Source organism: Miscanthus floridulus, chromosome 18 (assembly GCF_019320115.1).
Source record: "Miscanthus floridulus cultivar M001 chromosome 18, ASM1932011v1, whole genome shotgun sequence".
In the NCBI taxonomy this organism is placed as follows: Eukaryota; Viridiplantae; Streptophyta; class Magnoliopsida; order Poales; family Poaceae; genus Miscanthus; species Miscanthus floridulus.
Genome location: NC_089597.1, coordinates 963665 through 988682, shown reverse-complemented (window position 1 = coordinate 988682; position 25018 = coordinate 963665). Strand labels below are relative to the sequence as shown.

At 46.4% G+C, this 25018-nt stretch overlaps 3 protein-coding genes across 6 annotated transcripts; 2 read left to right on the top strand and 1 right to left on the bottom strand.

Moving 5' to 3' along the window:
- Positions 1-438: 438 nt before the first annotated feature.
- LOC136521542 (protein GET1-like) lies at positions 439-4001 on the top strand. The gene is made up of 7 exons (XM_066515288.1): positions 439-754; positions 988-1067; positions 1149-1219; positions 1315-1385; positions 1467-1548; positions 2282-2331; positions 3695-4001. Exons 1-7 carry the CDS (start codon positions 530-532, stop codon positions 3779-3781), a joined length of 666 nt encoding a protein of 221 aa, XP_066371385.1. The 5' UTR covers positions 439-529; the 3' UTR covers positions 3782-4001.
- A 1017-nt stretch (positions 4002-5018) lies between these two features.
- Positions 5019-7495, top strand: LOC136521541 (pollen receptor-like kinase 3). 2 transcript variants are annotated; one of them, XM_066515287.1, is made up of 2 exons: positions 5019-5948; positions 6105-7495. In XM_066515287.1, exons 1-2 carry the CDS (start codon positions 5272-5274, stop codon positions 7402-7404), a joined length of 1977 nt encoding a protein of 658 aa, XP_066371384.1. In that variant the 5' UTR covers positions 5019-5271; the 3' UTR covers positions 7405-7495. The 2 variants fall into 2 exon arrangements, with proteins under 2 accessions (XP_066371384.1, XP_066371383.1); XM_066515286.1 differs by having other exon boundaries at positions 5019-7495.
- A 2138-nt stretch (positions 7496-9633) lies between these two features.
- Positions 9634-16495, bottom strand: LOC136521781 (pentatricopeptide repeat-containing protein At3g18110, chloroplastic). Of its 3 annotated transcripts, none has more exons than XR_010775668.1 (5): positions 12950-16495; positions 12648-12848; positions 11936-12026; positions 10269-11035; positions 9634-10188 (listed from the first exon to the last, which is right to left on the bottom strand). XR_010775668.1 is itself a non-coding variant. In XM_066515551.1 (4 exons), exons 1-4 carry the CDS (start codon positions 16444-16446, stop codon positions 10493-10495), a joined length of 4332 nt encoding a protein of 1443 aa, XP_066371648.1. In that variant the 5' UTR covers positions 16447-16495; the 3' UTR covers positions 10195-10492. The 3 variants fall into 3 exon arrangements, 1 of the variants encoding a protein (XP_066371648.1); XR_010775667.1 differs by having other exon boundaries at positions 9635-10157; XM_066515551.1 differs by lacking the exon at positions 9634-10188 and having other exon boundaries at positions 10195-11035.
- Between the last annotated feature and the right edge of the window lie 8523 nt (positions 16496-25018).

Sequence of the window (25018 nt, the reverse complement as noted above, 5' to 3'; positions counted from 1 at the left end):
TACACCAACGAACGAATAATGCAGTTCAGGGTCTCTTCCAAGAGTCTTGACAAACACACTTCCATCTTCAGTAAAGGATTCAATGTCGCAGGTCAAGAAGGCCCCAAACCATATGTTTGGAGGAACTGTGTACTGTGGTCTCTGGCCCTGTCGCAGATCAGGACCAACGACAGTCATCTTGATTTGTCCACCATCGTGCACCTCAAATACCTGAATGAATGGATGATCTGAGCATCGTTTTTTAAAGAATCAGATGTGTCATTTCTCAGATAAGTTTGCAGACCGTGAGAGGTTCTCCTAGGTAGTAATGCCAGGTTTCAGCACAAGGGATGCGGTGCAACCTAGCAATCTCCCCAGCAGGCAGTAGGAAATAGATGGCGCTACTCACAGCTCGGTCAACCTTTTTTTTTTAACGCCGCGTCCCTCCTGCTCAGCTGAGGTGTCTGATAACTATCCAGTTAGCTTCACTAAGCCGTTGAGCTGTGACGAGACGGCAGAACCAACGGCCAAGATTTATCCAGGTGTGAACATGACCTGTCTCGTTCCGGTAGGGTGTATAGCAGAACCAACGCCCACGCCGAGGGAGACCAGAAAAGAACCCCCGGCCCCCGACCGGACCAATCCATCACCAGTTCACCACCGCGCCGCCCTAGGTCGGTCGTCGCCGGCAACAATGTCCCCTTCTGCCATCTTCGTCTTCCTCCTCGTCTCTGCGCTGCATATGATGGAGTGCATCCTCGATCTCGTGAAGAGGGTAGGTGCCAACTGCCAAGAAAACTCTGCGCTTTCCTTTCTCTCTCTTGTTCATTCAAGATTATTCTTTTGGGAGAAATATTTGATTTTGGATGAATTGGGGTCGTTAAGAATGAATCTTCATGGGGAAAAATTCCGCCTCCGCGATTATTGGATCTGCCTCCTACTGCAATTCCGACATTTTTTCAGCTCGTTCTGTTCCATTAATGTTGTCCTGACCTGTTGATGTTGTAGAGGGGATCAATTTCTGATGAACAGCTCAAACTGCGTGTACAGATCACGGAACTTCTCAAGGAGGCTAGTGCCTTGTCAACGTAGGAATCTGGATACTATTCTCTTATGATTTGGCGATTCTGAGATACACAGCTGTTATTGAAACCCTTTTTGTGCTGCAGGCCCTCAACGTTTGCGCAAGCCGCAAAACTGAAGCGGTTGGCTGGTGCTAAAGAGAAGGAGTTGGCAAAAAGTAAGTGTTGAATTCCTCAGACAGTGCTTGGGTTCTTGCTGTTCTTGTTTGAGCCGATCCGGCTTGCTGAACTCTTTCTTTTGTCCATTTTATAGTGCAAGAGCTGAACATTAAAGGGAAGCAGTCTTTATATGAACAGTATGGAAAAGCTCTGCTGGCCACAAAGGTGCATCATGATTCGTGTAGTTTATGCTCTCAACTATTGGCTACACACAGTTTGAGGAATCTCATCAAATCCGCATGCTAGGTTCTAATCTACGGTGTGCTCGTTCTGTGGTTTTGGAGCACTCCTGTGACTACTGTTCCTAAACACCTTCTCCAGCCCTTCGGTAAGCTAATGCACTTCACCTAGCTAGCAACTTGTTCTGCAGCCTTGTTAATTTCCTGGTGTTCGCACATTTCATTGTATTAGTTTGTTTATCAAACTGGGATTTTTTTTTTTTGTAACGTTCACGAGATAAACCCAAAAGGTAACTGTATGCCTTCAGTGGAAGAAGAATCTGCTAAACAAACCATGTTCCCCTTTTTTTGTAGCCTGTAGTATGAAAATGAGCTAGGGCAGGACTGAATATTGTTATATACTTATATTGTACTCCCTCTGGATAACAAATGCTGACGTTTCAGACAATAAAAAAATGAGTTATGCAACTCACATTTCTTGTCTGGAGTAGTAGGCCAAAGGTATTACTCTCCCCATCCCGAAATGGTAAGCATATTTTATATAGGGAGAGTCCACTTTTATAAATTTTGACCAAGAATTATTTAAATTGTACACAAGGTTATGACATAAAACTTGTATCCAGAGATTTGTGTTCAAAGTGCGTTTGATATTGGTTCTTTAGCAAACGATAACATTTTGTGAGTGAAATTAAGGGTCAAAGTCTATTTTATACTTTTCTCTGATCAGAATATGCTTATCATTCTTGGACCGAGGGAATACTGCTGTAGATTTGACCTGATATTAAATATATATCACCTTTTTGTTTATTGTTTATTGAAACTAATTATTATACTATACAATCATAAGTCATCCGGAAGTAATAATTTAGAGGGAATTTTCAGGATGGATGTTTTCCTGGAGAGGTGTAGATGCTTCTACAGGCCGTGTTGTGGTGAGTACCGCTGAACCTCCATGTGTTAAAATGTTCTTGGCTTTACCCTTATTAAAAATACCGCCTATTCTTCAGTAAAAAAAATACAGCCTATTCTGATTGAAACTGGGAGTCACTACTCACTACTGTACAAGATAAACGGTTAAGGTTGCCAAATTAGACATGGTGATGTCTAGTTTCTAAGTTCTAATAAGTTCTAAATGGTGCTTTTTTCCCTCAATCATGATAGAGAATTGGGTGTCAATGGGCATTCTGAAGTATCTCTTTAGATGCTCCATAAAACAACTGCTTAACTCCACCTTTTTTCTAGAGCAGAGTTTGTGAAGCTATCTTTGTTTAACTAGCGAAGTCGGAAACAGAGGAAGATAGAACAGAGTCCAAACTGGCTTTAAATATTACATTCCATCGTGAACAAATTTAATTAAAGCTCCGGTCTAATGAGCCCTAGTAGCGACTACATTCATTGTGAGAGTCATGTGATCGAGTCATTCCTGTGAATCTTTTTGTTACATGATATTTTTTTTCTCGAATACGCAAGAGCATTGCGTATCATTTGTATTAAGAAGGAAGAGAGTTTAAATTACAAATGGCCTACGCCGGCCCGACAACAGAAACTTAAAGGGGGGTTACATAGGCGTTAAGAACTATCTGCGGACACGGTTTGTCGCCGCGTTCTATCTTGCTCCTGGCATCGCCAAGCTGTGAAATCCTGAAGCTCCGGCTTTTGCCCAGCGACCCGCTTCTGCTCTAATGGCCGAAAAGAGGTCGATAGGTGCGACAGCTGCCGCTCTGAAGCAGCGCGCATTCCGTTCTTTCCATACTTCCCATGATACTAGCGCAAAGAGGGAGTCAATACCGGAACGTTGCACACCATTCCAGTCTGTGCGCAGCCGTCGCCACCAGGACATGATGGATTGAGTTGCCGGCGGGAGCAGTCGACCGAAGGCATGGAGGATGATTGTCCAGACCTCCCTGGTATATGGACATGATGCGACGATATGGTCAATCGTTTCCCGAGCTTGGTCACAGAGATAGCATTGCTCCCTTGCGTCCAGTCCATGGCGCAAACGACGATCCCCAGTCCAGTGTCTGCGTCGGAAGGCCAGCCATAGGAAGATCTTTACTCTGAGCGGCGCCCAGGTCTTCCAAATGAGTCTGTGCCCACGGAATTTTATGGCGCCTGTGTGCAACATGTTGTATGCAGACTTGGTCGTGTAAGAGCCACTCGGTGTCCAGCGCAACTTTTGTTACATGATATATCCTGTGACAAGCTAAGCATATTTTTCGCAACAATAATAAGTCTGGGATTTTTTTCAGAAAAATTGTAGTTATTGCCGCGTAATATCTCATTGTGCTGGTGCAGGTTGGAATTCTCCCATGGCTATTTTTGACCTCTCATGTCAGCAAGCTACTGAGCGAGAAACTTGCACCCATATTTCTGCATCCTTAGCTCCTCCTAACAACTTAGTTTTGCCTCTGTTTTTGTTCTGCAGATTTGTATGATCTCTCAATCCATCTACATTTATGTAGTTTCCAATTCCAAAGGGATTGGGATTTATTTTTTGAGGGGTAAAGGGATTGGGATTTTTGTAATTGTATAAAGTAACGAGTAGAATTTACACTAAGGTTAGCTGTTCCTCATACATTTTATTACCATAAGAAATGTTCCAAGAATCTCCTTAAAGTGCAAGTCGTTAATTGGAGGTAGAAATTCAGCTACAGCAGACTAAAGTCGACACTCAAGATAGCAACAATATTTTTAAAAAAAACAAATAATTTAGTGACAAATAGGGGCGGACCTAGAGCCTGGACTGGGGTTGCAGCCTAGGTCCAAACCAAGTAGCACCAAATAGGAGAAACGATGGGCTGGTTTGACTTATAAGTCATGGCTGAAAGTACTGTTGACTGGTTTGGTATGAGAGAAAAATAATGTTCATTGGCTGATAAGTCATGGATTATAAGTCAGATACGAGCAAGCGAACAAGCTGAATACTAGGGTTCGTTCGGATAGAGTGATTTTATTGGACACTTCCATAGTAGCATGTGATTGGCCAAAAACCCACCCACTCACTTGCCACACTCCTCCCCTCCTGTCGCTGACACACGCCTCTAGGGTGAATAAGCAAGTAGGAGATGGATGAGTGGTGTGAAGAGAGATGAAGGACGGAGATAGATGAGCAAGCAAACGAAAAAGGCGAGGGCAAAGGCTGTGGCGGTGTGGAGCGGAGGTAACTATCCCATGTGTTATGGGGCGGCGGCAAATCTGTGCAAGGAAATGAGGAAGGAGTGAGTGGGTTGGTGGAGGTATCTAACAGGTGACATGTGGTGGCGGGAGAGAAAATACGGTGTGAGAGAGTCTCCAAAAATCTTTCTTAAACGTACTCTCTAAATTTTTATTTGGAGAGACTTTTGAATAAAAATCGTTCTTTATATCTTTTCATCCTTCAACAGCTTCTCTACATGCACTTTAGAGAGCCAAATTTGCTCTTCATCTTTCATTAGCGAGAAATAGAATTACAATATTTGGATCTCTAATTAAAAAAATTACTGGAGAACATTTTTTACTAAAATCTCTAATCCTATTAGTACACAAGGATATAGAGAGGTTAGAAAGTAACGAAATGGATGAAAAAATTGAACTTACTAGCTGACAGATGGGCCATGTGTGTTGGGACAAAGTATCCTGGAAATGATATTATAGGTAGCGCAAATACGACTCTGCTAGATATGTTTTGTTGGTGAACTGGCTCTGATGCTCTTGTTGTCCTCACGCGAGCGCGTGCGCCTTCCCACCATCCTCGGCTGCCTATTCCGGGCAACCTCGCCCGCAGCCGAAGAAACTGAGCCTCGAGAAAGCAAAACCACCCGCGCAACCATCCTCCCAACCTTAGTGTCGCGCGCCCGACACGGCGGCCTCCCCTTTCCGGGCCCCCTCACGCCATGGCCCCGTCTCGCCACCGCCTCCTCTTCCTCGCCGTCGCCGCCACCATTGCCGCAGCGTTCCTAGCTGCCGTCGCTGCGGAGAACACCATGACCGACGTGGAGGCGCTGATGCAGCTCAAAAAGTCCTTCGCCAACTCCTCGTCGCTCTCGTCGTGGCTCGTTACCGATAAGGAAGGCAGCAAATCCCCCTGCGCGCCGGGCTCGCACCACTGGCATGGCGTGGTGTGCTCCGGCGGAGTAGTCACCGGCCTCCGCCTCAACGACCTCGAGCTCGGCGGCACCATCGAGGTCAACTCGCTCTCCAGCTTCCCGCGCCTCAGGTCCATCTCCTTTGCCAGGAACAACTTCTCCGGCCCACTCCCCGCCTTCCACCAGATCAAGGCGCTCAAGTCAATGTACCTCTCCGACAACCAGTTCTCCGGCAGCATTCCCGACGACTTCTTCGCCAACCTCAGCCACCTCAAGAAGCTCTGGCTCAATGGCAACCAGCTCTCCGGCTACATTCCAGCTTCCATCTCAGAGGCCACGTCCCTCCTCGAGCTCCACCTCGATCGCAACGCCTTCACGGGGGAGCTCCCCGCCGTGCCACCGCCGGCGCTCAAGTCGCTCAACGTATCTGACAATGACCTTGAAGGCGTCGTCCCCGAGGCTTTCCGGAAGTTCAACGCCACCAGGTTCGCCGGCAACGAGTACCTCTGTTTCGTGCCGACCCGCGTGAAGCAGTGCAAGCGCGAGCAGGCTGTGACCAGCTCGTCCAGGCGGGCTATCATGGTGCTCGCCACGCTGCTTCTCTCGGCCGTCGTGATGGTCATCGCCCTGCGCTTGTGCAGCAGCCTGCCCAGCAGCCGTGCCCGCAAGCTCGACATGGAGGGCCTCGAGGAGAAGCCACCCGAGTACGTGGCCGTCAAGCAGGCGTCGTCGGCCCCGCAGAAGCGGAGCTCCTCGTGGCTCGGGAAGAGGCCAGGGTCGTCGCTAGGCGGGCTTGGACACCGGCGGGCCGCTTCTGCCGCGAAGGTGGACGATCTGAGCACCAAATCCGCCGGGGATCTGGTCATGGTGAACGAAAGCAAGGGCGTGTTTGGGCTCACCGACCTGATGAAGGCGGCGGCCGAGGTGATCGGGAGCGGCGGCGGGCTTGGGTCAGCGTACAAGGCGGTGATGGCCAACGGCGTGGCCGTCGTGGTCAAGCGCTCCCGCGACATGAACCGGGCGACCAAGGACGCGTTCGAAGCCGAGATGAAGCGGCTCGGCGCGATGCGCCACGCCAACCTGCTGCCGCCGCTGGCCTACCACTACCGCAAGGACGAGAAGCTCCTGGTGTACGAGTACATCCCCAAGGGCAGCCTGCTGTACGTCCTCCACGGCGACCGGGGCATGGACTACGCGGCGCTGGACTGGCCGACGCGGCTCAAGGTGGCCGTCGGCGTCGCACGAGCCACGGCGTTCCTCCACACGGCGCTTGCCGGCCACGAGGCGCCCCACGGCAACCTCAAGTCGGCCAACATTCTGCTCGCGCCGGACTTCGAGCCGCTCCTAGTCGACTTCGGGTTCTCGGGCCTCATCAACCACATGCAGTCCCCGAACTCCTTGTTTGCGTACCGCGCCCCCGAGTGCGTCGCCGGCCACCCCGTGAGTGCAATGGCCGACGTCTACTGCCTCGGCGTCGTCCTCCTCGAGCTCCTCACCGGCAAGTTCCCGTCGCAGTACCTCCAGAACGCCAAGGGCGGCACGGACCTCGTCATGTGGGCGACGTCGGCGATGGCCGACGGCTACGAGCGAGACCTGTTCGACCCGGCCCTCATGGCGGCGTGGAAGTTCGCCCTGCCGGACATGACGCGGCTCATGCAGGTGGCCGTGGACTGCGTCGAGACGGACCTGGAGAAGCGGCCGGAGATGAAAGAGGCCTTGGCGAGGGTGGAGGAGGTGGCGGCGACGGCTTTAGCCACGGTGAGGGAGAGGCAACAAGATGAGAGCGGCAGCGAGGGGAGTGCGCCGTCGGCAGACTCGGCTAGCAGAAGCTCGCACGCCTCGTACGTGCGAGAGGGGTCGATGCAGCGGGTCACAAGCGTCGGCGAGCGGTCGTTGCGGCGAGGAAGCAACGACCCCTCGTACGGGTACGGCATCTCGTGAGACGGCATGCAGGGCAGCTAGTTGACCAGTCAGATTTTGTGAGTCAACCATTTCTCCCTTTTGGTTCAGTTTGTATCTATATCCTACTGAATGTAGCTCTTAACAATGTTCAATTAGCAATCAGAAGTGAATTGTACAGAAGAATTTCAGATTTTCCTGTCCTGCAGGTAGAGTTTGTTTCCATAATACGAGTTTAAATGGTGCTGAGTAAATCCTAAAAACAAGTACATCAACAAATGCAAAGTTTTTTGTCAAAGCATTAATACATTATCGATCTGATTCAACAACTACAAACAAAACTTACAATTTCTATATGAATCAAGAATTTTGACAATAAAAACCTTGAGTTTGAACCAGGCATGCTAAGATTCGAGAGATAAAAGAGCATCTCCAAGCCAACAATTTTTTTCAAAACCATAGAGTTTTTCAACTCGTCAAAAATTATTGGGAAGAATAAATAAGACCGTCTCCAACCGTTTTCAATAATTCACCCCTAAAATATAGAAGACAATTTTACATCAAGAATCATATACTATTTTTAAATTATCCTAACCACTTTTATATATTGTTTCTCTCTTGTGCATTTGCATCAGGAACCATTTTCTACTTTTTATTATTTTCCACATCCTTCCACCTCTAGATTGGTTGATGGTATCCGCGCGATCGGTCGAAAGATTGGAATGTGGAATTGGGAACTGTTGGAGATGTTTTTTTTATTGCCAAAAATCTTAAATTGGGAGGCTTTATTGGAACTCTTGGTTATGCTCTGAAGAAGTAACAACGCATGCCTTGTTCATTAGGCTGCAGAGGAAGGGCGGTTCTGCAGCAAAAATAGAACACACGCGCACACATATGTCCAAACAGTCAAACACGGAAGGCCCTGTATGGAAGTCTGGTTTTATGTCCAAAAATCAGTGTAAAATAGCAGCTCACAAATTTTCTAGGCTCGACCTAGAAACACTGACTGGTATTTAGCATTTACATCTGAAAAAAAAAATATCATCTCATCAGCGCATGATTTAAAAAAAAAAAGATAGAAGTGAGGCTCCATCCTCGCTCGTTGTCGTCCACCTCTCCGACTCTTCTCATCTCCACCCACAAGCTCGCCCTTCCTCGGATCCTCCACTCAATGAACCATGATTCCTTTTCTCCCTCTCCATCCTCTACATCTTGATTCCACTCAATTTACACATCCACGCAGTACGGCCTCGATGTTTGCTATGCAAGGGGAGATAAGGCTGCGGCGGCAGGGTTGAGTCTGTGTCACGGGTGTTGTGGCGAATCAGCACCGCTGGATAGTGCCGGATCAAGGATTTCAATCATAGAGTAAGAACCAAACGATATACTAGTTCATCGAAATTTGAACGATATAATTTGATCACGAAATGATGAATTAATTGATAATATATGAATGCAACTAGTTACATGTTTCCATTACAAGTTTGCCTAAATCTTATAAAGTGTTAGAATAGAAACAAGCTCCAAACGCCGTTCTGACATGGTTTGGAAGCGTTTAATGATATATTCATCACTTACACATCGGAAAAAGTCATGCTTAATGAACATGACCAAACAATCATTTAAGTATTGATCATCCATCTTATTCCACAGCTTGGTCTTCACATGGTTCATTGCTGAAAATACTCTCTCAACACTTGCAGTAGCCACAGGAAGGATCAAGACTAATTTCAGCAATAAATAAACAAGTTTAAAGCGATCGTGCTTCTTTGTCTCAACAAGTTTGATAGAGATCTCACTAAGATTCTTCACTTGTCGAAACCTTGTGTCATCATGCATATCAACAATAATAAACAAAATAAGTTGGGAAGAAAGTTGGACCAAATCTGTACTTGTCAAATCTTGAGGATAAAACTTTGCAAAGTTTTTCCTTGTCATAAGAAGCAAATGAATTCACCGATCCTAAGCAGCCATGCAAACAAGTAGCTCTGTATTAACTTAATCAAACCTGCCACAAACCCACAATGTCAAAAGGATAAAATGAATTATTATGAAAGGAAGCAAAGAAAAAAAGATGAAAAGTAATAAAAATATTAAGCAAGGTAACATATTTATGGAACCTGCTATTTAGCTCTTAGAGTTGCATATCAATGACACTTAGGAATATTAGTATTTTTGTGTATATGTTTGGTCAAACTTAAAAAGGCTTGACTCCTTGATAATCAATGTGCACTTATTTTGGGACATAGGGGGTATTACAAACATCTCTTGGTGGAAGCTTGGAAACAGGAAACACGTTCCAAAATATGCATTTTTGGTCACTCAGAAAAATTAAAACAATGCGCACCCATAGTGCATCCATAGATGTGATTTTTGTTCTAAAAATCGAGATGCAAACTCGTCTTATACAAATTCAAACGAAAATGACAATTTATTGTGCATGTGCAATAGAAGACATGCCTATTTTCCCATCATTCTGTCCTAGACAATTTGAGTATTAACTGAGCTGCCAGCCTGCCATACTTGAAGTACATCATTTCAAAACAAAACCTAGACTTCATGAGGCGACACTGAACCATCTTGCCATGCTCGAGACTCACAAGGGCACCGAATGCTGAGCACATTAGTGAAGCAGAGGTCATTTTCCTTCTCACCGCCCCTCACCATTTGTTTGAAGAAGCTCGCAGCTTCCATGGCAAGGCCACGCTGCAGCAATCACCGATCGTACTGCCGCACCAGTGCGCTCCCCATGAAAGCGTTCGAGCGCAGCCCAAGGCACACTGCGTAGGTGTCACCTGCCGAACAATATCCAAAGCTGGTTCATCTCTGTAATGAATGATAAAAACAAGATATGTATTGGGAAGGTCATAAATTTCAAAGAAGAGATGATAGCACAATAGTTTTACCAGTACGAGCTGGTTACTCAGCGGTGCTCGCTGCTCAGTAAATCTTGGAGAACATGAACCACGTCGTTTGTTCCACTACAGAACCAACCATAACCAATGCTAAAATGGCAGCAATGTCATAGTTCCTTCTTTATTCCCCCCACCCCCTATCAGAAAATTTCCATGTAGATGCCAGGTGCTGCTTGAGGAAATACCATGTTGAAGCAAATAATAACAGGCCGCGACTACTCCAATACTACTTTCATGTTTTGTTCCTGTTCCCTAACAAATTTTTCTCTTCGTGCTCTTGTTTTAGATTTTCTTGCTGTAACAATACCCTTCTTCTTCATTCTCTCCAGTTTTTCTGTCCTTCCTTGTATATCAGCCTTCATAACCTCGTCCCTGCATTCTTCTGACAACAGAGCTAACCTGGAAAACTTTTTTGGCCATACTTCCCCAAGTCTCTCATGTATATCTTTAAATGCTGATACAAGACCAGCTCTCATGAAATATCCTTCAATCAGCTTCATTGAGTTTAATTTAGGAAGTGCTGGAGCGTCTTTTAACTCAAGGTCCATGCAGAAAGGAGAATCTTTCAGCCACATCTTAAGAGAGTAGTCCTTTACCACAAAGCGACCTGACCGAGCTCTACATGGCAAGAATGGGGAGCCCATTTCCAAAAGGTAGGCTCTGATTGTTTTACGCAGGGATACCATGTTATATTCCCCCTCCCCTGTGACCAGTACAACAGATTTGGGAGATTCTGGTGAACCTTGGAGTGAAGCATCCTGAATTAAAACCAGAGTAGGTCAGGTGTCATTTAAATAAAAAATGAAACTCAAGTCCACTTAAACAAAAAATAATGGCTATTGCAGGACTAAGAAAAACTCAATAAGTTCATAAACCTATTGCAAACATTCAAAGATGTTTTCTTCAAAATTCTTTAGAAAGTTTTTTAGGTGTTATTAACTGATGTCACCAATTATATTTGGGTTAGAAGCTGATAGACTAGAAAACCTATAATGACACGTAAAATGAAAAGGTATACCAAAATGGAAAACTATCAAACAAATGAAAAGTCTCTACTGCCCACTACATCTCCTAGTAATTACCGACCTATTACCTTCAGCAGTTTGCAATATTACATCATTGCAAGGTGAAAATCACCAGTACTAGTGTAATTGGAACTAACAAAAAAAACTCGACTTGCGGGGGGTAAGACAGCCCCCGGGCTTTGCATTAAGAAGACGACCTCTTAAATAGCATATGTCCATCATCATTTTAAGTTTAACTTCATTCACGTCATTCTTCTTACTATGTAACTGATGTGAAAACATTGAATCAAAAGCTGAAAATTCATGTAGTCAGATTCTCAGTGTTCCAGTTACTTTACTGTCAATAATTGTGACAAAATATCAGAGAACAAGACAATAAACCTAAAACCATAGTCACAAAGTTCCCAGGTTGACGGGGTCGAGGAACGTGGTACGCTACTTGTGAGCAGTTTTTACATGGCTGGGTCGAAAATGACCCCGTGTACCCAGGTCGAGAGTCGATGACTTCAACCCCATTATGCCTAAAACTGATGGTAAACAATTATTTGTTGAAGAGCAAAGCAAAGATGTTTCTTTAGTACTCGTATGTCTATGAATGCAACATCATATAAAAGGTATTATTTAAGCACATACTTGCATGTGATCAAGCCACAATGTAAGACCAACAAGTGCAGCCCCAGCAGACAGCTTCCGGAAGTCAGCGCCCCAGTCCTTTTGTGCCACACTGAGCCATTCACCAATAAAAAGTTAAATGGTAGATTAATTCCATATTGACACTTTGCAGATATCATAACCAGAAGTAGAACATACTACAACAAGAAAAAAACACCAAGACGAGATGGTGTGTCATAATGATCTTCAGATATGAATAGAAAAATAGATAAATATTGTTACTCAAATACCTTAACTCTTATCACACACAAATAGATCTTTGACTTGACCTGAAGCCTAGGACCATATGGCCTTTCATAGGCAACTGAAGGAAGAACAAATTAAGGAACATAGGTATTTGTTGATTGGCTCTCTTTCTATCAGATTAAAGTTCTAAAACATCACCAGAATTTACTTCAAAAAAAAATCACCAGAATGTGGCATGTCATGTAGATTCGAAAGATATTTATAGTGCTACTGACAGAGTCATCCTTAACAGTGATTAGTTTAGCACTTTGTTTTTACAAAAAATATTTTGATTGTTTGAGCCAAAGTTACTATGTGTAACTTGAAAAGGCAATGCCTAACCGGTGATGCAATTTTATATATGCACATGAAATACATATATTTCAACCCCAAGAAATTGTACGCTACTTCAAATGAAATTTTGTGGTATAGAGATTGCCATGGATACCGAAAGACATTATCGCGGTATATGCTTCTCTCTACTGCCAATTGGAAAATCCGTGAAGCTGTTGCTCGGCATTCAAATGCCCACAACAAATCTTCTACTGCATTTACAAAGTTCAAAGCAGCAGAATCTTCTAATGCTTCAAGCTCTTCCAGATAATTGGCGATCTCACTTAACAGTGATGGTGTCCTTTCAGTCAGGAGCCTGCAAAAGATTCAAGAACCAAAGACCAAAACATGAACAAAGAAAAAAAAAATGTCATGTGAAATGTCCATCTCTTTAACATAATCAAGTAAAGTATTAACCTAATGGGGAGGTCAAATCCACAATCCTGTAGAGACTTTAGAAGAAGAATAGCATCAGCAGTTTGCTCACACAAACTAGCTGCCCTAATGAAACATGTCCAAACTTGATGATCTGGTTCTACACCATCTCTTTTCATTTCCAGCAGTTTTGTGATTCCAAGATCATAGTCACCGTTTTTCAGGTAAGCATCAAAGACAGTACTGTATGGTAATGTGCTAACTTCCAAACTGGAAGATTTCAAGCTCTTCAGTACATTCTCAGCTTCTTGAGGTTGCCCAGCAGTCCCGTAAGAAGTCATGAGGATATGCATAGTGGCAATTGTTGGCTCTATGCCATCCTCTTTCATTACTGCTAGCAAGTTCTCAGCTTTGGAGTGGTTGCCAGCATTCCTGTAAATTTTCATCATCATATGATAGATAGATCTATTCAATTGATAACTCTTAGATCGCATTTCCTCAAAAAGCTGGTCAGCTTGCTCCCTCAGCTCTGCTTTTGCAGATGCAGCAAGCAAGCTTTTGTAGGACTGCAACTTTGGTGTCAGGCCTCGTTTGCCCATTTCATTCAATAGTGTAAAACCTTCTTCTGGCCTCAAGCTTTTACAGTACATGACTATCAACGTATTGTATGTATCTTCATCAGGCTCTAAGCCAGCTTCGAGAATACTTTGATATACTTGTGTTGTCCTATCAAAGTTCCCAGCGGCGGTGTACATATTAAGAAGAGCATTAAGTATGGCAAGATCTGGCTTGAACCCTGCTCCCTCCATCTCTGCAATCATCAACTCAACATCCCTGAATCGGTTGTGATGGCAGAGCAAGGAAATCATACTTCTGTAGAGGTGCATATTTGGCAAGTATCCTGCAGCCTTCATTCCATTATAGATTTTCATTACCTCGAATACATCCCCAGCTTTTGCAAAAGCATCAAGCATAAGGAGCACTGTACTTTTGCTGATCTTGAAGTCCATATCTTGAAGCTCTTGTACAACGACATACAACTCATCCAATCTGCCATCAACAATCAATGCCCTCATCATTCCATTAACTGAATCAACAGTTGGCAGAGGACCTGTTTTAATCATATTATCAAAGACTGCCCTTGCTTTCTCATAAAGTCCACTCTCTGCATATGCATGTATCAAAGCATTCCAAATCCTTCTATCGATACCTGATGCTTGCCTCAGCCCTTTCACCAAGATTTCTGCTTGCTGCCAGAGTTTTATCTTCCCATATGCTTCAATTATAATTACCCTACAAGAGAGAATGTTTAACGGAATACCAGATTGCAAAGCATCATCCATCAACCCATGTGCTGTTTCTGGGAATCCCAGTTTACAGTAGGTGGAAATTATACTCTCGTAAATATTTTTAGAAGCTTCTAAGCCAATAAACTGCATGTCGCAGAACACTTGACAAGCTTCAGAAAATAACTCAGCTTCCACGAGGCATGTAATCAAGTACTCATACAAGTTACAGTTTTGACCAGGGTATTTTAACGTTAACCTTTGACTGTACTGTTCATAGGCAGAAATGCTCGTCTGTTTTCTGCATAGAAGTACGATGGAACATTCTGATATCAAATCCTGGGAACTGGAAACATGCTCACGGATGCATTCAAGCAAAGAGAGACCTTCCTCATGCTTTTCTATCATTACATATGCATTCATAATGGACCATAAGCTCTTAGCATCAGGCTTGTATCCCTGGAGACATGCCTTTTTTAATAGTTTAGCGCCCTGGGAAACACACCTCGCCTTGATAAGTATTGTTGATATTACTCCCAGATTCATTCGACAAAGTGATTCCATGTCTTGGATAATTTCTTCAATCTCCTCATGCTTATCTTCCTTTGCAAGTGCAACAAGCAAGACCCGGTACATGTCATCATCTGGTCTGTAATTATCATTCATCATTGTTCGATACAGACGCAACATTTTTTTCGTCTCACCTGACCTTGCAAAAACATCCAGCATAACCAAGTACGCTAAACGATCAGGTTTGACACCTGATGCAATCATGCAATCAAATGTCTTCTCCGCGTCAGCCCGCCTCCCACCTTTGGCATATGCACAAATCAGAGCACTAAAAGCTACTAAAGTTGGCTTCAATCCCGCATCTGCCATGTCCTCCAGCATCTTCCCCGCCTCAGCAATCCTATCCATCTTCCCCAAAGAATCAATCATGACCGTATACGTCACAGCATCTGGAGTACAGCCCACAGCCCTCATCTCATCATACAGACCCACTGCTAAGTCAAGCCTGCCCATTTTCCCATACATATGAATCATGGTGTTGTATGTTATTTCATTCTTCTTGAACCCAGCCTTAACCAATTCCTCACATGTGTGCTCCACCTTGTCAACATTCCCTTCCTTTGCAAAAGCATAGAGAAGAGAATTGTAAGTGATCGCATCAGGCATAAAACCCTTCTCCACCAGCTCCCTAAACAGCTGCTCAGCCTCCTCAGCCTTCCCACACCTGCCATGCACCGACACCATTGCATTGTATGTCCACAAATCCGGTCGGCACTCTGAAGCTATCATCTCCTCAAACACCGTCACAGCATCTTCCAGATTAGAACTCTGTGAGCAAGCACTGATGAGCGTGTTATAAGTGATAACATCGGGCCTTAGCCCAGATTGTCGGACTTCAGATAGGAGGTCAAGGGCGACGCCGGCGGCCAAACACCCAGCCTTGGACCTGGCATTGATTAGAGTATTGAAGCTGACGAGGTCAGGATCGATCCCCCGGTCGTGCATTGTGTCAAGCAGCTGCCGTGCGTCATCGAATCGGCCAGAGCGCGCATAAACGCCCATCATGGAGTTGAACACCTGAACACTGGCGCCCTCTCCGGCGAAGCGGAGGAAGACCTCCTCCGCGGTCGAATCCTGGCGCGCGCGGCCGAGGACGCCGAGAACGACTGCGACGGCGCGTGAAGCCGGGGCGCTGCTCCGGGCGAGCCACTCGAAGGCATCCAGCGCGCGCCGCCAGGAGCTCTCCCCGACGGCGCGCACGACGAAGGCGACCTCGTCTGGCGTCGCCCGAGCACCGTCGAGCACGTCGTCGACGGGAGCCCCGGTAGGCAGCGCGAGGACGGCGTCCGCGAGCCCGGCCACGCGCGCGCGCCAGTCCTGCGCTCGCCGCAGCGCGAGCTTGCTCAGCTTCTTCACCCTCCCGCGATGAGCACGCGCGTCCAGTGGCTCCACGAGTGAAGGTGCGGAGGCGGAGGTCGCCGCGGGGTTCTCCGCTTCCTGGGGTGGTCTTGCGGGGACCGGAGGTGCCGCGGCGACGGTGGCGGGGAAGCGCGGCGCGGGGAGCTGCGGGAAGCGGAGGTGGGGCCATCGAACGGAGGGGTCGGCAAGAGGGTAGTCGAAGTCTTCGGAAGCAGATGACGCTGCCGTAGTGGTGGCGGTGCCCGCTCGGCGGATATGGCACGTGAAGGAGGAAGAAGAGGAGAGGAAGGGTAATGGTGAGGAGGTGACTGCCATCGTAGACATGAGCTTTGGGTCCTCGGGATGATGGGAGGGGGAAGGGGACTAGGCGCGCATGGAGACGATAAGGAAGATATTTCAAGCAGATTTTTCTGACTAAACTGTATGAATTTGAATATTTGTGCTTTCAAGAATAACTCAAAAAGTGGGGAAGCAGATATCGGTTTGGGTTGTTTGGGGCTGTGAATGGTTGTAACCCTGCCAGAAGCAAATCAAACCTCAGGATATATATTCGAAACGCAGAAATTTTATACGAATTATACATAGAATCAGTTCAAATTTTATAGAAAAAAAAAACATAGGAATAGAAAAATTTACCACGTTCGAAATAGAAACTCAGACTTTACGTTGTCTTCAGCATCATCATTTTTTGTACAGAAAAAAAAAACAAAATTTATAAATCTTGACCAATGATTGTTTAAATTATATATGAGTTTAGAAAAAAAAAACTTGCTCCTTAGGTTTGTATTGAAAGTTTTTTTTTTGCCACAGGTTTGTATTGAAAGTGCCTTTAAGACATATTAACTGTTTAGTAAATGGCAATATATAGTAAGAGAAATTAACGATTAAAATACATTTTGATGGTACATATCACTCTGGGGCGAGTATTATATACTCCTTCGATGTTAAATTGTAAGTTATTCTGGCTTATCTGCATACATTGTTTTTGTTACGTACTTAGATATTTCAATCTAGAGTGGAGGGAGTATATATGTCACATTGACGTGATTTTGTTCGATTGCCAATCACAGCAATTATGAAATACGTACACGGTGCATCTTGAAAGGATCAAGATGCCTAAGAGGACGGATGAATTGGACTAATTCTAAATTTTTTGTAATAATTAAGTCCTACACTTAGCCCACTTCACCCCTTGTGCCTAGAATGTGATTCTATTGTTCTACCACACAAAAGTTTTGCACCCTAAGTTCTAATCCTACTCTAGCATGGCAATTCTAGAAATATAAAGACATAAAATGAATTGCTCAAATATAAATGCTTAAAGTAAAGAGAGGGAAAGGAACGCGTCGATGTTTTACCAAGGTATCGAAGAGTCGTCACTCCCCACTAGTCCTTGTTAGAGCACCCGTGCAAGGGTGTAGCTCCCCCTTGATCTGCGTAAGGATCAAGTGCTCTCTATAGGCTGATTCTTCGACACTCCGTCGTGGCGAATCGCCCACAACCGCTCACAACTTGAGTTGGGTCATTCACAAGCTCCGTCGGTTGATCACCAAACTATCAATCACCACCGAGCCGTCTAGGTGATAGCGATCACCAAGAGTAATAAGCACAAACTCTCACTTGACTACGACAAGCCTAATGAGAAGGGTGGATGCACACTTGCTACTGTCCTTGCACTAATGAGGACCTTAATCTTAGATTCTCAAATCTCAATCACCTCACTAGGCTCTTGCTCTCCTTTGCACTTTTAATAGTGTTTCTCAGCTGAATAAATGGGCAAGAGACCTCCCTTGAATGAGTGAAATAAGTACTTATATCCCCTCATTTAAAACATAACGTTTGGAGGCTGAGTCATCACTCTGCGAGGTGACCGGACGCTCCGGTCAAGGTGACCGGACGCTCCGGTCAGTTATCCCCGTCACTGTGTCAGAAAGAGCCGTTAAGTTCTGATCGAACTCTGACCTGCGTCCGGTCAACACTGATCGGACGCGTCTGGTCACGAAAAACGCTCTCTGGAACCTTACTGATGTTGACCGAACGCTGGCACCTAGAGTCCTGTCACTTCGCTGTTCAGCGTCCGGTCAGTTATTGGATCCTGACCAGCGTCCGGTCAGCACTGACCGGACGCGCCCGGTCAAGAAAATCCCTCTCTGGAGTTGACTAGACGTAGGCACCCAGCGTCCGATCACTTTTCACTCAGCGTTCGGTCGTAACCAGACGACTTCAGTTGATTAAATGAACTAACCGGACTCACCCTCCAGCGTCCAGTCACAACCAGACCGGCGTTCGGTCAGTCATTTGACCCTCCATTCACTTCCAACTCGAAATCATGTGAATGAAGTTTACTCCAATTGATCTTAGGGCTACTCCTGAGCTACCTAGTGCTAGATTTGATAAGTGTGCACCACACCTAACCCACTAAACTCACCTAGGTCAAGCTACTAGTCCATACCCCCCTTAATAGTACGGACAAAAGGAAAAACAAAGTCATAAACTACTCTAAGTGTCTCTTCAACACCAAACGACACTTAGAACTAGTCTATCCTTAACTTATCGTCCATCCTTTGAAAACCGAAATGATTTTCATCAATAAGGGCGTGACAACCATGATTGCCCAATCAATTGCCATTACCATGACCTAACTCAAATTGCCTCTGCAAAACACATGTTATGTTGTAGAACCGCCCGGAATAGCATACTTACGGAGGCGCTTGTCTTCCACCAGACACTAAGCACCCCGAAAGCAACTACAGCGAGCGATGTCCGTCGGGCACACCCCGAGGGAGAACCCAAAAGATCCACATTTTTCCCAAAGATCCAATAATGAAAACGAGTTACAACACAAGTCCATCTCATACATTAGAGTTTCTTATAAAGTACATTATTACAATACCAAATACAGAGTGTGGAATGATAAACAGCGGAATATTAAAAGATAACATCTAGCGATAAGATAACGAGAATTTCGTCTAAGCCCACCAGAAGAATCCTCCACACAAGGTACTCCTCAAGCATCACCTGCAACAAGGGTAAATAAACCCTGAGTACACAATGTACTCATAAGACTTATCCGACCAATGGGAATACTTTCCCGACTCCAAGGAATATGCTAGGCTTTATGGTTTGCTGGTTCTCTTTTAGCAAAAAGCAATACTAATAGTGAGTCCTTATTGATACATTATTATCATCAGCCGTATTAAGTTTTCATCTAGTCAATCTATATAAGCACATGTTCTACTTTCAAGTAAGAGTTGAGCAATCGATACTGTTCCTTCTCCTTTTTCCACTTACAGTTCTTACTACGGTGCTAAACCGTAGACAAGCCATACCGGATAACCCGGCGATTCGTGGATCAATGTGTCCAACTGGGTGCCCCGAAGATACATGCCCCGCTTGTACCCCAGGCACAAGCAGGACTAATCCACCACTCTCCTGTCCCGGGTGTCCAAGTCCCCGTCCAAACTTGGACTCTAAGCCCCCGCCTCTGAGTCCTGGACTCAGTGCGGTGCAAGGACCTCCACCACCTCCTCTTCCCATCAGTCGGTCCGGAAAGAGCCGGATCCATGACAAGAGAGCAGCAAGTCTTCTCTGCGCCCATACCTAAGTATGTGCTCGGGACAATAGTCTGTGACTTGCCTAGAGTCATATGCAACGATCGGTCCTTAATCGACATAGATAGGGAAAAAGTATAACCAGGCTATGCCCTGTTGGCCGCAGGACACAACCCCTCACACCCACCAGTACCAAACCCACATCCCTGTCCGGTCACCATTTTCCTTTCCATTATTTCATCATGATATCATAGTTTAATCATCTATTTACGAGTAACGGCAGGTTACTCATGCTACCGACATCCTGAGCATAGCAGCTACTCGACCTATACTAGTAGGACTCATAGTGGATATATTTATGCATGTAGTTTCCATAAAATGCCTGTAACGTAAATGCATATCATATAAATATATTCAGTGATCATTTAAAAATAGGGGTTATGCACCGGGGCTTGCCTTGGGTAGGTGTCGGGTCAGCAAAGTCAGTACCAATAGGCTCCTAGGCTCCCTCCTGTGTGAAGAGCTCCTCGTCGTACTCCTCGATCACCTCATCGTACTCTGGCTCACCGACAGGTACGAAGTCTACCTGTTCGTGATCTACATGAAATGACAATGCAATGATTAACACTACGGCAACAAAAATCCTCAATGCAAAAGTACCTCTATTAAACTGCTAAGTGATATCTACCCACTAAAGTCTAAGCTACGTACCAGCACTACTAACAAGTATGAACGTGTCATACATTCTTACGGTGACTACGGATATTCCTACTCCTAATGCTAGTTTACGATACATACACTAAAGCAAGGATAATAGCTACGCCATTAAACGACTCGCTCTACGGCTACCAATTTTACAGCAAGTACATAAAGGTCTAAGGACCCTACTGTAACAATTTCGAAGCTAAAGCTATTGTCGGTTCGCCACAACAATTCTTGCAATTATTGATCGATATAATTCTAAGCTTTCGATTTAAATCTTATGAGCCTACCATCCTAATAGCTAATGGTGAACTAACTGTACTAACAGGTAGATGACATTTTTGCGAACCTAATAAACTTAGTTTCGCTATTTTTGGATAACCATGCAATTTAATACGATTTATCAAAGTTGGATTCATAACAGAAAAAATAAATAAGCATTTCTAATTCCAGGAAATAATGAAAACCGAAACCTCTTTCGCCGGCCCACAACGCGCGGCCCGGACCAGCGCGTCACCCCGCCCGCGCGTGATGGTAGGCCAGCGTGTGGCCCATGCGGAGGCGCGGCCCAGCCGGCCAATGGCCCGCGACGGGGACGGCCTGCGCGCGAAGGCGATTATGCACGGGCACCCCCGACGTACACGGTATTTGCTACGAGACCTACGGTACTGTTTCGCTAGTCTGTAGTTTTACACCTGCACCCTCCAACTTCTATGTCTTCACCGCGGCAAAGTCCCTAGCCCCCTAGGGCGCGCGACGGTGCGGGCACTGGGCGACTACGCCGGCCACACCCGAACCTCTACGGTCTACCTAAGGGGTCGATAGGTACCTTGACGACAAGTCGAAGCTACTAGAGGTGACACGGCGAGCAGAGGCGCAGTGACGAACTCCCTCCCCGGCGGTGGCTCCTAACCTGCAAAGGCGGCCGCGTTCCCATGAGCAACAGCGAAGGCGAGACCAGCACATGAGCGCGTGAGCACCAGGGAGTACTCACCGACACCATGGCGCTGACAGTTTGGTTGGATGCGGTCTGAGCAAGGCTGGCCACGTGAGCTCGCGGTGGTGCGGTGGTGCCCGATGGTGGCACTACCGTGGCGGTGGGGCTAGCCTGCTGCGAAGCTATGGCTACGGGGTGTGGGATGCTCAGGAGGACATGGCGAGACTGTGGGTGCACTGAATCGCCACGAGGTGTACTATGGGGCTGGCTTGCCAATGGAGGGCGTCGGCTCGGCCTTATGGACCCGGTGGCACGATAATTCAAAATTGGAGCATAGTGAGGTGAGAACGGCAGCACGGTAGGGTAGGTTGGACGATCGGCTGCCTAACGGAGCTGCAAGCAAAGCCAATCGAAATGTGGTGCAACCACTACGGCAAATTGGGAGAAATCATCATGGCGGCAAGGAGACAGCAGAGACAGGGGAGGTCCTGGCTTGGCTCATCTACGGCATCAATGTTCGGGCCAACATCACCACTATAGACAACGGGACAGGTGGGACGTACCCCTAGACGGCTGCCTGCATGGCCACAACAGCAATGCGACAAACATGGTATGGCGCCATTGCTGCAGTCAGCGCCCGACACTGACGCAAAATGATGCGACGCAGAGGTATGGTGGTGCAGGTGGACGTCCAGCGCACAAGCAGCCAAGGAAATCAATGGCGCAGTACCGAGCGTAGCCGCTGGCAATGCGAACGTGGGACCCGGTGCGACAATGGCCACAGCGGGGTAGGGCAAGGCGCTGGCAGAGCACGACCGGTGACCAAGGTGCAACGCGTCAGCTGGCGAGGTGAGCAGCAGCTGAAAGGTCCTAATGGCTAGAGGGGGGTGAATAACCTAATAAAATTTTCTACAACAACACTTAACCAAATGGTTAGACAATTATGAGGCAAAGCAAGTGTTGCGCTAGCCTACTCAGAATGCAAGCCACCTACCACAATTCTAGTTTAGATAGTGTCAATTCACACAAGAGCAATGACACTACCCTATGTTAGTGTGCTCTCAAAGGCTAACTAAAGAGTCACACCAACCAAGCATACAAGCTCTCACAACTAGCTACACTAAAGAGCTTGTCAACTAGTTTGCGGTAAAGTAAAGAGAGTGATCAAGAGGGTTATACCGCCGTGTAGATGAATGAACCAATCAATCATGAAGATGAATAACAATGATGACCAATCACCTCGGTATCAATGATGAACACAATGATTTTTACCGAGGTTCACTTGCTTGCCGGCAAGCTAGTCCTCGTTGTGGTGATTCACTCACTTGGAGGTTCACGCGCTAATTGGCTTCACACGCCAAACCCTCAATAGGGTGCCGCACAACCAACACAAGATGAGGATCACATAAGCCACGAGCAATCCACTAGAGTACCTTTTGGTGCTCCGCCGGGGAAAGGTCAAGAACCTCTCACAATCACCACGATCAGAGCCGGAGACAATCACCACCCTCCGCTCAACGATCCTCGCTGCTCCAAGCCGTCTAGGTGGCGGCAATCACCAAGAGTAACAAGCGAAATCCGTAGCGAAACACGAACATCAAGTGCCTCTAGATGCAATCACTCAAGCAATGCACTTGGATCACTCCCAATCTCACTAAGATGATGAATCAATGATGGAAATGAGTGGGAGGGCATTGGCTAAGCTCACAAGGTTGCTATATCAATGAAAAATGTCAAGAGAGTGAGCTTGAGCCGGCCATGGGGCTTAAATAGAAGCCCCCACAAAATAGAGCCATTGTACCCCTTCACAGGGCACAGCGCGGGGTGACCGAACGCTGGCCCTCAGCGTCCGGTCACGTGATTCACATCGCGTGTCCTCTGCTTCAAATACTGTTTGTCAGATTTCAATAGTCGTCTGCTGACCAGACGCTCTGACAAAACTAACCGGATGCTGAACCACCAGCGTCCGGTCATTTACAGTAAGGGTCCAAATCCGGTTTTCTTCGATCGGACGCGTCCGGTCCACCTTGATCGGACACAGACCAGCGTCCGGTGCAAAACCCCAGTCACTGTGTCGCCATGTCAGTTTGACCGGACGCAGAAACCAATGTCTGATGCATCTCAAGTCAAGCGTCCGGTGTTTTTAGACCCAGCGTCTGGTCAATTGACCGACGCCAGCATCTTTGCGATCAACTCGTTTTCACTTCTAACTTTTTCACCCTTGCTCCAATGTGCTAACCATAAGAATTTGCATCCGGCGCAATAGAAAATAGGCATTCCATTTTTCTGAAAGCGCCGAATCTCGCCGAGCTTGCGAGGTGGGAGGGAGAGAGGGACCCAAACCCATCTCACCCCTGCAAACACCACCTCCTTTGTAGATGTGCCAACACCACCAAGTATATCACCTTGTGCACATGTGTTGGCATATTTTCACAAATATTTTCAAAGGTGTTAGCACTCCACTAGATCCTAAATGCATATGCAATGAGTTAGAGCATCTAGTGGCACTTTGATAACCGCATTTCGATACGAGTTTCACCCCTCTTTGAAAGCATCTAGGCCCCTAGTTGGATTTCGGTGATTAATGTCAATACAAGATTACTATGACTAACGTGTGTTTTGCAGAGGCAATTAAGTTAGGTCATTGTAATAGAGATCGATTGGGCAATCGAGGTTGTCATGCCCCTACGATGGATATCGTTTCGGTTTTCAAAGGATGCACGACAAGGTTAAGGATAACTAGTTCTAAGTGTCAATTGGAGTTGGAGAGACACTTAGAGTAGTTTAGGACTTTGTTTTTCCTTTGGCCATACTATGAAGGGGGGTATGAACAGGTAGCTTGACTTAGTTGAGTCTAGTGAGTTAGGTGTGGTGCACACTTGTTGAAACTAGCTCAAGGCAGCTCCTATGAATGCCTAAGATCCTTTGGAGCAAACTTCATTCACATATGTTCGATAGTTGGAAGTGAATGGAGGGTCAAACACTGACCGGACGCTGGCTCCGGTGCGACCGGACGCTGGCCGCAGGGTCCGGTCAGTTCGTTTGACTGAGGTGGTTAAGTCTGTTGTGACCGGACGCTGGAAGGTTGTGTGATCGGACGCTGAGGGCTAGCGTCCGGTCGACTCCAGTAAGGGTCCAGACTTGGAAAAGAGTGACCGGACGCGTCCGGTCAGTGTGACCGGACCCCGTGTATCCAGCGTCCGGTCGTTTACAGTAAGCATCCAAGAGCGACCGGACGCGTCCGGTCGGTACTGACCGGACCCTGGCAGCGTCCGGTCATCACTTGAAAACTAGTTCGCGGGTTGAACTGACCGGAGCGTCCGGTCATCACGACCGGAGCGTCCGGTCACCGCGCAGAAGCTCATAACGGTTAGTTTTTCAGGCTGCCTTATAAATAGAAGCTCCACTCGTGAGTAGAGTAACTTTTGCTCATTCCAACAGCTGAGAAACACGTTTGTGAGTGCCAAGAAGAGCAAGGTCCTAGTGAGGTGTTTGTGATTTGAGAATCCAAGAGAGTAGCCTCACTAGCAAATCAAGAGTAGCAAAGTGTGCATCCATCTTCTCATTAGGCTTCGCGTGGTCAAGTGAGAGTTCGTGCTTGTTACTCTTGGTGATCGCCATCACCTAGACAGCTTGGTGGTGATTGGGAGTTTGGTGTTCACCCGGCGGAGCTTGTGGGTGACCCAACTCAAGTTGTGAGCGGCTT